The sequence below is a fragment of the Pseudopipra pipra genome, chromosome 27 (genome assembly GCF_036250125.1).
Source record: "Pseudopipra pipra isolate bDixPip1 chromosome 27, bDixPip1.hap1, whole genome shotgun sequence".
NCBI lineage: Eukaryota > Metazoa > Chordata > Aves > Passeriformes > Pipridae > Pseudopipra > Pseudopipra pipra.
In genome coordinates, this window is record NC_087575.1 from 4,766,392 (window position 1) to 4,779,039 (window position 12,648).

Consider the following 12,648-nt stretch of genomic DNA (forward strand, 5'->3'; position numbering starts at 1 on the left):
TGCTGGGGGGGGGTTGTGTCCCACATTTCCCCGCTTTTCCCCGGCTTTTCCCCCTCTTCCCAACACTTTCTTGCAGGTGTCCCCCTCCCGAAGGTGAAGGAGCAGCTGGTGGGGGTCGCGGAGACCCCCCCGAGACCCCCCAGCCCGAGCCACGGGGACGCCAAGGAAAAGGGCGAGAATTGGGGGGGAACGGGATGAAAACGAGGAGGAGGAGGAGGAGGAGGAGGAGCTGGAGGAGAGCAGGGATGCGGGGGACGGAGGGGATGGTGAGTCTGGGATGGAGGATGTGTGGATCCGGGATCCTGCCCCCCACTGTAAATCGGGATTCAGGGGATCAAAGTGCCTTCTGCTCTGGGGTGGGCACAGTGGGGTCCCTGCCGGGCTGGGAATCGTGGAGTATCCTGAGTGGGAAGGGAGGCATCAGGATCATCAGTCCGACCCCTGTGCGGGAACAGGGCACCCCAACAATCCTGACCCTGCACAGGGCACCCCAACAATCCTGACCCTGCACAGGGCACCCCAAAAATCCAGGTTCTGCACAGGGCACCCCAACAACCCCTGTCCCTGCACAGGGCACCCCAGAAATCCTGTCCCACTCCCAGCTGTCCTGGAGCCCCCCTGGGCTCAGACACATGGGGTGTGGGGTCCCCCAGGGTCCCTGAGAGCCGCCCTGGTTTGCAGGTGGAGCTGAGCCCCCCAGGAACCCCTCGCTGGACGCCCAGAGCAGCGCCGACCTGCCCGCCCTGGACGGTGAGTGTTGCAGAGCCAGAGGGAGACGGAGCTCCCCGGGTGCTCCCAGCCCGGCAGATCTGCTGGAGAACAGTCCCAGACTGCTGCCAGGCCCTCCCAAAGCCATTCCCAGCTCCAGGCCCTCCCAGAGCCATTCCCAGCCCCAGCCCTTGGCGCTGCCTCGTGCCAGCAGTGAGAGGTCGCTGCAGCTCCACGCAGTGGAACTGGAGCTGGGAAAGCCCTTCCACGGGCTTCCCTGATTAAAAACTGCTCGAAGACACGCTGGGATTTCCGAGTGGAGCCTCCCAAGGGCAGGAAATAGGAGGATGGACCTGAGTGCACATCTGCATTTATGCCCTCAATTCCAGGTCCCTGCTTCCCCCCTGGGTGGATCCTGTCCCTCCTCAGGCAGCTCTTGGGGCTGGTTTATCTCCCTGGGGCTGGTTTGTCTCCCTGCTCAGCTCTTGGTCTCTGTCAAACCTCATTCTCCAGAGTTTTTACTTGCAAGGGGTTGATCCCTGGTTTTGCAGGACTCGGTTTTTGCCAGGGAACAGCTTCGGATGAGGCCTGAGCTCTCAGGAAGCAGCTCCTCCCTGTGCACGGGGAATAAATGCAGAGAATGAAACCTGAATGAGTAGAGAATAGAAAAAAATAGAGAATAAAACCTAAATGAGTAGAGAATAAAAAAAATAGAGAATAAAAGCTAAATGAATAGAGAATAAATAAATAGAGAATAAAAGGTAAATGAGTAGAGAATAAAAAAAAATAGAGAATAAAAGCTAAATGAATAGAGAATAAAAAAAAAAGAGAATAAAAGGTAAATGAGTAGAGAATAAATAAATAGAGAATGAACCCTCTCTCCTCTCCCTGGACCAGGTTTCCCCCTGAAACACTCCAACACTCTGACCAACAGGCAACGAGGCAACGAGGTCTCAGCCCTGCCAGCCACGCTGGACAGTGAGTGCCACCAGGCAGAGGGTCACAGAGGGGGTGTGGAGGGGACAGAGGGACAGCAGGACACGGGGGGGACCCTCTGTGTCGTGCTCTTCACACCACTGAGTGGCAGGAGGGAGGGATTTTTGGGCCAGGGACCCACCTGCAGCTGGGGAAGGGTTTTGTCCCGGTGGGTGAATCCTTCCTCTCTCCCCCAGCACTGTCCATCCACCAACTTGCTGCCCAAGGGGAGCTCATCCAGCTGAAGGAGCACCTTCGGAAAGGTTCGTGGCTCCCTCTCTCAGCCCAGGTCCTGCCAGGTCCTGGCTGGTGACTCCCACACCCCCAGCTCGGTTTTCATCCAGCCACGGGATCCTTAAGGTGGGAAAAGACCTCGAGGATCCTCAGCTCCAGCCAGCTGAGGAGGTTCTGCTGGGTTTGCTGGGAGGACAGGGAGCAGAGGGGGCTTTGCCCTTCCCACCAGTGTCCCCCCGTGTCTGTGCAGGTGAGAACCTGGTGAACAAACCCGACGAGAGAGGCTTCACCCCCCTCATCTGGGCGGCCGCCTTCGGGGAGATCGAGACGGTCCGGCACCTGCTGGAGTGGGTAAGGCTTATCCAGGCAGCCCCTGGATAACAGGGAGCTTCCCACCCCAATCCCAGTGGCTCCCAAACTGTCCAGCACCGTCCTGGTGCCTCCTCAGCCAGGCTTTCCCTTGGCATCCAGCAGGAGCTGCCGGGTGCCCCTCGGGCCGTGAGCTCGGCCAGGAGCACTCAGAGCCTCATCCCCCAGCCAGGAGGGGCTGTTTGTAATTAAATCTCTGCTCACTGCTCATTTGGGATCGGGTTTATCACTGGGGCCCTCTGATCTGCCAGCAAATGTGCTCAGTGAGGTGTGGTGGCCCTTCAGGAGCCCGGGAGTGCCGGGTGTGCAGCCCAGGGGAGGGAGCAGGGATCACATCCCGCCCTCTGGAGGGGGCTGCTCCCACATCCCCCTGGATCCAAGGGCTGGGAAACACCCACAGCTCTGGGAAGCACCGACCAAGCTCTGCTCCTGTGTCAGCAGCAGGACAGAAGGACAAACAGAAACCCCATAAATGAGGTGGCCCCCAGATGAAGGCCAGGAGGGGCCCGGGGCTGGCAGGGCTTGGAGGACAGGGAGGTTTTCCATGGGAATCAGTGCAAAAAAGACCCCGGATACTGTGCAGACATCCAGACAGGCCAGGGATGCTGTCCCTGGTGATGCTGAGTGACAGGATCCATCAGGACACTGGAGAAGGGCTTTTTAGGCCTCACATGAGATGCTTGGTGATGATTGAAACACGCCCAGCAAGGATTTTGGCCAGGAGGGGATTTTGGTTGGCTGGGAAGGTGTGAACCCCGTGCCCTGTGGGGACCTGGCTCCGGGATGAGCCCCCCAGGGTGTCCCAGGGCTCTGCCACCTGCCAGGACCAACCCCGGTGTCGTTCCCAGGGGGCTGATCCCCACGCCCTGGCCAAGGAGAGGGAGAGTGCCCTGTCCCTGGCCAGCATGGGGGGATACACGGACATTGTCACCCTGCTGCTGGAGAGGAACGTGGACATCAACATCTACGACTGGGTGAGTGCCACCAGGGCCACCAGGGCCACCAGGGCCACCAGGACAGGCCTCCACAAAGCTTGTTTCCCATCCTTCCAGGCTGGTGCTTCCCAGGCTCCCAGCCTTGCTCCTGTGGTTGTTCCCATAAATTAACTGGGATAATAATTTTAAATGGTTTTTTTCCATGAGGAAACTCCCCACGAGCAGAGATTGGGGTGGTTTTTAGCAGTGACACAGATTAAAAGTTATTGTGTCGCAGAGGGAAGAATAAAACCTGCAGGGAGCTGCTCTGGGAGGGAACAGCAGCAGGGAGCTGGGAGAGGGTGGAAGGGGGATCCCAGCCTGGAGCTGGGAGAGGGTGGAAGGGGGATCCCTGTGAATCCCAGCCTGGAGCTGGGAGAGGATGGAGATTGCAGTGGGAGAGGGTGGAAGGGGGATCCCACCCAGAGCTGGGAGAGGGTGGAAGGAGGATCCCAACCTGGAGCTGGAAGAGGGCAGAAGGGCAATCCCAGTGGGTCCCAGCAGGAGGTGGGAGAGGGTGAGAGGGGGATCCCAGTGGTTCCCAACCCAGAACTGGGGGAAGGTGTAAGAGGGATCCCAGCGAGTCCCAGCCTGGGAAGCTGGGAAGAAGGGCAGGAGGGGGATCCCAGCCTGGAGGTTGGTAGGGGGTGGAAGGGGGATCCCAGCAGGTTGGGGCCTCCCTGTCAGGGAGGAGCAGGAGCTGTGGGAGCCCTGCAGTGACCGTCCCTGTCCCCCTGTCCCCAGAACGGCGGCACCCCCCTGCTCTACGCCGTGCGCGGGAACCACGTCAAGTGTGTGGAGGCCCTGCTGGGTAAGGGGAACCCCTGAGCCTGGAACTGCTGCTCCCCCGCCTCGGGAAGAGAGGGACACGCCCCTGGGGGGGTGCAGGGGCAGCTTTTGGGGGTCCCCTCACCCCCCCTGCCCTGCTCTCTGCCCGCAGCTCACGGCGCTGACCTGACGGAGGAGGCGGATTCCGGCTACACCCCCATGGATCTGGCCGTGGCCCTGGGCCACAAGAAAGGCAGGTGTCCCCTCCCCTTCCCTCCCTGGAAAACCTCCAGGTGATTCCCAGCTTCCAGCACTGCCTGGGGCTTGCTTTGACCTCCCCCCACAGCCCTGCCACGCAGAGACATCAATCCAGGGAAATCGGATCCTCCTCGGGCTCCGCTTCCCAACCCTGGGGATAGGGCTGGGATGGGGAGGGGGGGACAGGCCCCTGGAGAAGGGGGTTTTCCATCAGGAAACAGGAGCACAAGGGTGACCAGCTCCTTCCCACAGCAGCAGTGGCTCCTCACAGGCTTGGCTTCCCCAGGTGCCACCTCTCTCCCTCCCTTAGTCCAACAGGTCATCGAGAACCACATCCTGAAGCTGTTCCAGAACAAGGGGCTGGAGTGACACGGGGCTGCAGCCCCAGCTCTGCTCTGGGACCAGGAAACGGGCCATGGCACGATGCTGCAGGCAAGGGGCACACAGAGGAGTCCAGGAATCCAGCCCTCCATGGATCCACAGCTCTCCCAGGGTTGGCACAGCCCCGGTGCTCACACCCAGGGACGTTCATTCCTCAGGGCAGCTGCGTTTCTGCCCCATCCCAGGCTCAGCTGCTCTGTGTATCCCAGGATCACATTTTCGGAATTAAACCCTAAAGCAGCCCTGTGGAGCCCTGTGCATTGCCTTGGCCTGTCACAGCCCCTGTTCCCTCCCAGTCCCACTTACTGGGGAACCACAGGGGGAACTGGGCCCGACACCCTGGTATCCCCTCCCATAAACCTGCCAAGCCTCCCCTGCACCCAGCCAGGGAGGAGGAAGGAGGAAAATCCTGCAGGAAGCATCGCCCTGGCAGCCAGGAATGTAGCACAGCCCTGGCACGCTGCCATCCCAGGCAGGAGCTGCCCCAAGGAGTTCAGGGGCGGCCAGCAAAGGTGACAGACAGCCCGTGGGGACACTCCTGAGGGGACACTCCTCCTCCCTCCTGCTCAAGCCAAACCCCCAAGGGCTCAGTCCTGGGGGGCCACTTCCCAAGGAGCAGCCAGGAGGGAGCAGGGACACCCTTTATTCATCTGGTTGCACACCCGAGTCCCACCCAGGGGATCCCACGGGGATGGGGGTGTCCCTCCATCACTGCCATCCCTGGGGATGGGGGTTCCTTGGGGGGCAGCTGGGGCAGGTTTTCAGAGCCCCCCAGGGGCGGGGGCAGCCCCCCCAGTGTCCTACAGCCTCTCCCCCAGCACCCCCAGGTGATAGACCACGATCCTGCCAAAGAAGTCTGTGCTGTTCTCAAAGGTGATCTTCAGCCTGTCCAGCACCTTCTCCTCTACCTGGAACCTCTGCAGGGCCCGTGAAGGAACCAACCAGGAGTAGAACAGGAATAAAATAGGAATAGAACAGGAATAAAACAGGAATAGAACAGGAATAAACCAGGAATAGAACAGGCAGTGGGAGACCTGCTCCCGGTGGGCACCCCTGGGGTTCACAGCCTGGGTGCTCCAGCTCTGCTGAGCAGCTCTGGCAGTGGCAAAGCCCCACCAGGTTCCCAACTGTGCCCTCATCCCCCCTCCACAGCCTCGGGGGGCTCCGAGCCCCCCCACCAAGGGGAGGGCCACACATGGCAAAGGATATTTGCATGGCATGGCTGTCCTGGGGGTACAGCTCGGAGATCTTCACCAGCTCTTCACCTGCTCTGCAGCCTGTGGAGGATGAGGGGGGAGGTTCAGGTGCTGGGGAGCCCCCGGTGGCTGTCCCAAAATCCTCCCAGCACCCCGAGACCCCCCAGCTCCTGGCTGTCCACCCCGGGAGCTGCTCCAGCCCACGGCCTCAGCCCCTCCTGGGCTTTGGGAACGGCCAACAAACCCCCCTGGGCCTTCCCTTCCCCGCCTGCAGGACCCAGGTGTGGGCAAACCAAGGCAAGGGGACTGCCCAGGTACCCCCAAACCCCACCTTCCAGCGTGCACAGCCGGCTGGAGAATCCCCCCTGGAACTGGACCTGGAGCTGCGAGACCTTGACGGGGCGGGGGAAGTCCAGGGTGACCCACTGGCACGAGCCCTGGGGGCAGGAACGACACAGGGATGTCACAGGGATGTCACAGAGGGGGCAGAGCGGGGCTCCTGGGCCACCCCCGTGGCTCTCCCGTCCCCGTGCCCCCAAACCTGGTCCGAGTTCCAGCAGGTCTCCTCGCTGGCGTCGAACATGTGCTGCTTCCCAAACTGCTTCACGTCCCGGTTCAGCACCGAGCTCACCCTGCAGGGACAGGGCAGGGGACAGGCTGGGGGCATGAGACCCTCCTGGGGCCTGGGGGCAGCGGGGGACACCTGGCAGGGATCAAGGGACACCCAGCAAGGACCGGGGGACACCCGGCAGGGACCAGGGGACACCCAGCAAGGACCAGGGGACACCCGGCAGGGACCAAGGGACACCCGGCAGGGATCAGCACTCACCGCGTGGTTGTGTCAGCACAGACCAGGGGCTGCAGCGGCATCGCGGCCTGGGGAGAGACCCCGAGGGGAGGGGACATGGGACCCCTGGGCAGGACTGGGACCCCTGGGCAGGACTGGGGACACTCTGGGCAGCACTGGGGACACTCTGGCAGCGTTGGGGACTCCTGGGCAGGAATGGAGACCCTTGGATAGTATTGGGGACCCTCAAGTACCATTGGGGACACTCTGGCAGTGGTGGGGACCCCTGGGCAGGAACGGAGACCCTTGGATTGCATTGGGGACCCCTGAGCAGCACTGGGGACCCCTGAGCAGCACTGGGGACCCCTGAGCTATATTGGAGACAGCCAAAGCAGCACCGGGAACACCTCGGCAGGAATGGAGACCCTTGGATCGTACTGGGGACCCTGGGACAGCGATGGGGACCCTGGGACAGCATCGGGGGGACCCGCACAGCGATGGGGACCCCCGGCAGCCCCGTCCCCCCGCCCGGAGCCGCCCCCACGCCCACCCCCGTCCCGCCGGGCCATCCCCGCACTCACCGCCCGCCGCAGGAAGAGGCGGAGCCGCTTCCCCGTTCCCGGTGTCCGGTACCTCCCCCCTGCCCTCCCCCCGCTCCGCCCTCCCCGCTGCGGGGACCCCCCCGCGCCCCGCGGGGCAGCCCCGGGACCCCCCCGTGTTCGCCCCCTCTGCCAAAGCCTCGTCCATCCCGGCCCCGCGTGTCCTTGGGATCGGGGGGACCCCCCCCCCGGTACAGGGGGGACCCGGCGGGAGGCGCGGGGACCCCCCGGGGCAGCGCTGTAGGTGGGACCGGGAGGGAGGGAGTGCGGGGTGGGAGGGATGCCTGGATCCCGCATCCCTGCATATCCCTGCAACCGTGCACATCCCTGCATATCCCTGCATATCCCTGCATATCCCTGCATCCCTGAATTCCTGCACATCTCTGCATCCCTGAATCCCCCATCCCTGCATATCCCTGCATCCCTGAATTCCTGCACATCTCTGCATCCCTGAATCCCGCATCCCTGCACATCCCTGCATATCCCTGCCTATACCTGCAGATCCCTGCACATCCCTGCAGATCCCAGAACCCTTACTCGGCCCAGCAATCCTGCTCATCCCTGTATCCCTGCAGGGAGCACATACATGTCAGCCAGCACACACGTGCCAGGGAGCACACACGTGTCATCCAGCACACACGTGTCATCCAGCACACACGCGTGTGCCCGAGCCTGCACACGTATGTCAACCAGCACACACAGGTTTCAGTGGGCACACACATGTCAAGGAGCACACACATGTCAGGGAGCACACACGTGTGTGCCTGAACATGCCCACACATGCCAACCAGCACACACGTGTGTGCCCCAGCGTGCTCACTCACACGTGTGACACACACCAGCACACTCGTGACTGGCTCCGTCTCCCTCCTCCCTCCTCCCCTCCTTCCCCCCGCCGGGAGCCGCCGGAGAAATTGGGTCAAAAACCGCAGGAGCCTCATTTGCCCCCGGGCTAATTGCGCGCCGGGGGACAGACAGGGCGACAGACAGGGGGACAGACAGCTCGGCCAGCTGGGCCACCTCCCGGCACTCCCTCCCCCCTCAGCCCAGCGCCCCCGGCCCCTCCAGCCCCGTGGGGAAGCGGGAGGCAGCGGGACGGCGGGATCGCGGCCCGGGCCCCGCGCTGGCTGTCGAGGAACGCGCCGGGGCCGCGCCCCGCGGGCTGGGCCGGCCTGGCATCGCCGCCGGCTCCCGGCTGCCGGCCAGCCCGGCCCTCCGCCGCCCGCCGGGGGGGCTTGGCCATTGATCCGGGAGCTGATGGACGGGCCGGTGCCAAAGGAGGCGCCGGCAGGGATCCAGACCCCCGCTCCCGGCGGGAAGCGGGTGCCGGCGCCCTTTGTGCGGCGGGTGCCGGCGTGTGGGGTTTGCTGAGCAGCCCCGGGAGCCGCTTCCGAAGAAGAAGCGGGTCTTGTGCCCCTTCACCATTAATTAATTAATCGCTTGTGCCGATTGAATTCCGCTTCCGCGAAAGCCCTGGAGATTCCCGGGGGGATGCGGCGCGGGCGGAATTCAGCGGCCGCGCTGCCGGCACAGGGCTCTGCCTGTTCTCCAGGATGGGCCTTTCTCATGGATAAATCCCCCCCCGAGCGGGGGGGACGGGAGGTCCCGGGGGAGGGCGGGGGGGGGGCAGGATTTGGCACAGCCCGATGTGGTTTGTGATTGATGCTGAATGACAATGTGGTGGCATCTCTGTGCCGGGGAAGGAGTCGGGCACGGCGGCGAGGGGTGGGAGCCTCTGGAATGGGGTGGATACGGGATATAATCATAGTCACATCATTCTAACGCCGGTTTTAAGACGCGGGCTGACCTTTAGTCCCGAGGGGTGAGGGCAGGGGCTGTGGCCGGGCTGTGGCAGTGCCGGTGTCCCCACGCCGGGGGTGCCGGGGATGTGGCACAGGGGTGTGAGCAGCTGCGAGGGTGGGATGTGCCATTAACGAGCTCGGCTCTGCCACCGGGAGATGCTGCTCGGTGTCCCCACACGGGGGGGGCACAATTACCGCCCTGGCTAATGAGCCAGCACGGCGTCCCGCCAGCCCTGCCGCTGATCATTGCTGCCGGCAGGGAGGGGCTGTCCTGGGGTCCCTCCTGTCCCGCGCCGGCCCCAAATCCCCCGCTGGCACCGCGGAGGGCACAGGGGTGAGCTGGTGGCACTGCCACCCCGGGGATGCCCAGGAGGGGCTGTATCCCAGCCCGTGCCCCGGGAGCAGGGTGGGTGCTGCCGGAGGGCGAGGAGCGGGTCCGGCTGCCGGAAGGGGGAAGGGAAGGAGGCAGTTGCCATGGAAACAGAAAATAAAATCGATGCATCCTGCTGGTGGGTTCGGAGGGAAGTTGGGCCTGGGCAGGGCGGCATCCCTGCATCCCTGGGGGGTGGTTCTGCAGCCCTCGGCCCTGGGCTGCCATGCCCAGCTCGTGCCCTGGATCAGGTTTGGCCCCGGCCAGAAGCCGAAACGAGCCGGGACAGCGGGATGGGGGCAGCGTGGGATCCACGGCGGTGCCGGGATTCACCCTGTCCCCTCTGGAGCAGCTCCGTGGCTGAGCAGATCTGAGCAGCTCCGTGGCTGCCCAACTCCAGAGCAGCCCCTCGGCCAGGCCAGGCCCCAGCTGCGGGTTGTCCCTGCCGTGGAGCCGCCTGTCCGTCCGTCCGTCCGTCCGTCTGCCCGTCTGCCCGCCCGCTGCCTGTCCCCGTGCCAGTGCCCCGAGCGCTGGCCCCAGCTGCGGTGGCAGAGGCCCCGTTAATGAGCTGCAATCCTGATGAATGTGGCAGCTCTCCTGGAACGGGCTTCATTAGCCGCCCTCGGACCTGAGCGGAATAACAAGCGGCTCCGTGGGGCGCGGGACGGGGACCCCCCTCCCTCTGTGAGCCCCCTACCCAGGGATGGGGAGCACACAGACACGCTCTGGCTGAGGGGGGGCTGCAGGGAGGGTCCCCGGCACCCGGGGGGCTCAGCACCCCCGGGGTGGCCGCGGTCGCACTGCTCAGCACCCCGGTCACGGTGCCGCCGCCCCGGCTGCCAGACCGGGCAGCTCGGGAGGCTCCTGGGCCCCCCCTGACCCCCAAACCAGCTCTGTCCCGGGGGCACGAGGGTGCTCAGCACCCCCTCGCACAGAGCCAACCCCTCCACCCCCCCCAGGACCCCGCGGTGCCCCCGTGCTGCCCCTTGGCCACGGCTCCCCTCTGTCTCCGCTCTGTTGTGGCTCCTGGGGGGAGCAAGACCCGGCTGAGACCTCTCAAACTCGTGTCACCTGGCTCCCGGCCCCTCTGCTGTCCCCTGGGTGGTTGGGGCCAAGCCAGGGCAGTGCTGGAGCCGTGGAGACCCCCCCCAGCCCTGCTCTGGTGCTGGAGCCCAGCTGGGTCCCCCTGCGGGCTCTGGGGGTCCCTGCCCCTGGCAGCGGGAGCCCCCCCCCCCCATCATCACACCCCGACGGCCCCGCGGCCGCTCCCCACGTCCCTGTCACAACAAAGGAAAACATCTCTGGATGGAAACTGCGGGAGGGTCGTCACGGCAACACTGCTGCAGGATTTCACCAGAAAGCCGGGTTTGGGCTCAGAGAGACGCTCGGTCCCTGCCTGCACAGACACCGGGGCTGGGGCTGGGGGGGTGGCACAGAGGGATGGGGTCACCCCACCACCACTGCCCCGGGGCCACCCGGCCTGTCCCCGGCAGGGCTGGGGACGTGGGGCACGGCGGGGACCTGGTGATGGCAGGTGGTGCCTCGTGGGAGCAGCTCAGTGCTCCCGGGATGATGCCGCTGGATGTGGGGCTGGGGGTGTGGAAGGGACCCCAACCCAGGCAGGGATGGGGACGTGGGGACACCCCTCGGTGCCAGCACAGCTGGCTCTCCCACCAGGTGAAGGTTTGGCCACGGTGGGATGTTGGGGCTCCAAGCTGGGCTCGGGGGAACGATGAGGCCCCGTGAAGTCCCCTCCCAGCTCAGGGACCAGCCCGGGGGACGCTGGGGCTCCAAACTGCTGCCAGCGGAGGAGCTGGTCCCGGGCTGCATTCCCAGGCGTGGAGCAGCTGCTGGAGCGGGGGGAGAGGTGTCCATGAAATCCCCGTGCCGGGGCTGCGCTGGCTGGTGGCTGCTGTGACATTTATCTCCACTCGAGAGCGGAGCTCCGGTGACTCCCTGCCAGCACCTCCCTCTGCCACACAGACGGCCAGAGCCAGAGCCACCACCACGCTGCCCCTGCCAGGCCCAGCCAGGCTCTGTGGCCCCCGGGAGGTGCCCGGGTGGGTGCCCGGGGGTCCCTCTGTCCCCCCTCCCCTGCCTCCAGCCCCTGGGCAGGTTTGAGGCCCCGAGCGGCTCCGGCTCCGCTTTTCCCGGGATCCTTCCCGGGTCAGGGGTGGGTGGGAGCAGCTGCATCCTTGGGGGTTGTCCTCCAGGGATGGTCCCTGGGAGGTGGGCGCAGGGGGACCCCACCTTCCCACTGGGAAGCAGTTGGGCTCCTGGAGGGACCCCTCTGACCCCTGATGCCTCACGTGGGTCAGACCCTGCCGGTGCTGTGGCTTTCCCAGGGGAAGTTTAGGAGGGTGAGGAGCAGGGGGGAGGGATTTGGGCTGTGGGTGCAGGGCCCGGCTGGGGTGAGGGGCAGCAGGAGCATCGTCACCCCAAAGGGTGTCCAGGCTTTTCCATGAGCAGGGGGAGAACCTCGGAGCCAGCCCCCACCCCACAGCCCTGCCACCACCACTCCCCCTCCCTGAGCAGGGCAGCACCCTCCTCCCAACAACCCCAAAGGGCACCCACAGGGTGCACCACCCCATGGGTGCCCTTCCCGAAGCGAGAGAGCAGGATCCAGCTCCTGTGGGGTGCCTGGATCCACCAGGACAGGGAAGAAGCCGGGACTTCAGGGTTCAGGCAAACCCCCTGGGACCCTCTCCCCCGTTCTCCTTGGCAAACCCCCTGGGGACATCACCCCCTGTCCCCCGTCCCCCAGGCTCGGGCACCTCCATGGGGCCGCCAGCTGCAGCCACATAAAGGAGGGGAACAGAGGAGCTCTGTGTGCCGGCAACGCCGGGATTGTGCCGGAGCAGGGGGGGCTCACAAAAGGCAGGAAACGCCACGAAAAGTCTGGCACAATGGAGTCGGAAATGAGAACTTTGCTCTCGGGTTTCCACGGATCCATCCTATGGGCAAAATAAGGAGGGGGGATATATTATTTGGTGCCAAGCCCGTGGGAGACAGGGGGGCATTCTTCAGTCACCGGCGGGAAGGTGACCCCTCCCTCCCCCCCCCCCCCAAAAAAAAAACCCAACCTTCCCCAGTAGTGATGGTTTTCTTTCCCATATTGGGGGGTCGTTTCTTGTAGCAGCTCTTCGGAGCATCTCACCCATTTCTGGGGGGTTGTTTGGGGTTTTTCGTGCCTTTTTGAGTTCTCAGCACCTTCCACCCCCTCTGCA

General features: G+C 64.5%; 2 protein-coding genes and 1 long non-coding RNA gene across 3 annotated transcripts in view; 1 reads left to right on the forward strand and 2 right to left on the reverse strand.

Moving 5' to 3' along the window:
- Positions 1-745: 745 nt before the first annotated feature.
- LOC135403506 (uncharacterized) overlaps positions 746-12,648 on the reverse strand; it is a 73,744-nt gene continuing 61,841 nt past the window's right edge. Inside the window, exons 2-3 of the long non-coding RNA XR_010425416.1 lie at positions 1,826-5,006; positions 746-1,322 (exon numbers count right to left, since the gene is read on the reverse strand). This is a non-coding gene — a long non-coding RNA (uncharacterized LOC135403506). The remainder of the gene's footprint in view (positions 1,323-1,825; positions 5,007-12,648) is intronic.
- Positions 3,141-4,909, forward strand: RFXANK (regulatory factor X associated ankyrin containing protein). The gene is made up of 4 exons (XM_064637593.1): positions 3,141-3,260; positions 4,005-4,071; positions 4,201-4,281; positions 4,597-4,909. Exons 1-4 carry the CDS (start codon positions 3,192-3,194, stop codon positions 4,653-4,655), a joined length of 276 nt encoding a protein of 91 aa, XP_064493663.1. The 5' UTR covers positions 3,141-3,191; the 3' UTR covers positions 4,656-4,909.
- On the reverse strand, positions 5,468-7,277 carry NR2C2AP (nuclear receptor 2C2 associated protein). The gene is made up of 6 exons (XM_064636941.1): positions 7,232-7,277; positions 6,693-6,739; positions 6,405-6,495; positions 6,195-6,300; positions 5,784-5,944; positions 5,468-5,584 (listed from the first exon to the last, which is right to left on the reverse strand). Exons 2-6 carry the CDS (start codon positions 6,731-6,733, stop codon positions 5,468-5,470), a joined length of 516 nt encoding a protein of 171 aa, XP_064493011.1. The 5' UTR covers positions 6,734-6,739; positions 7,232-7,277.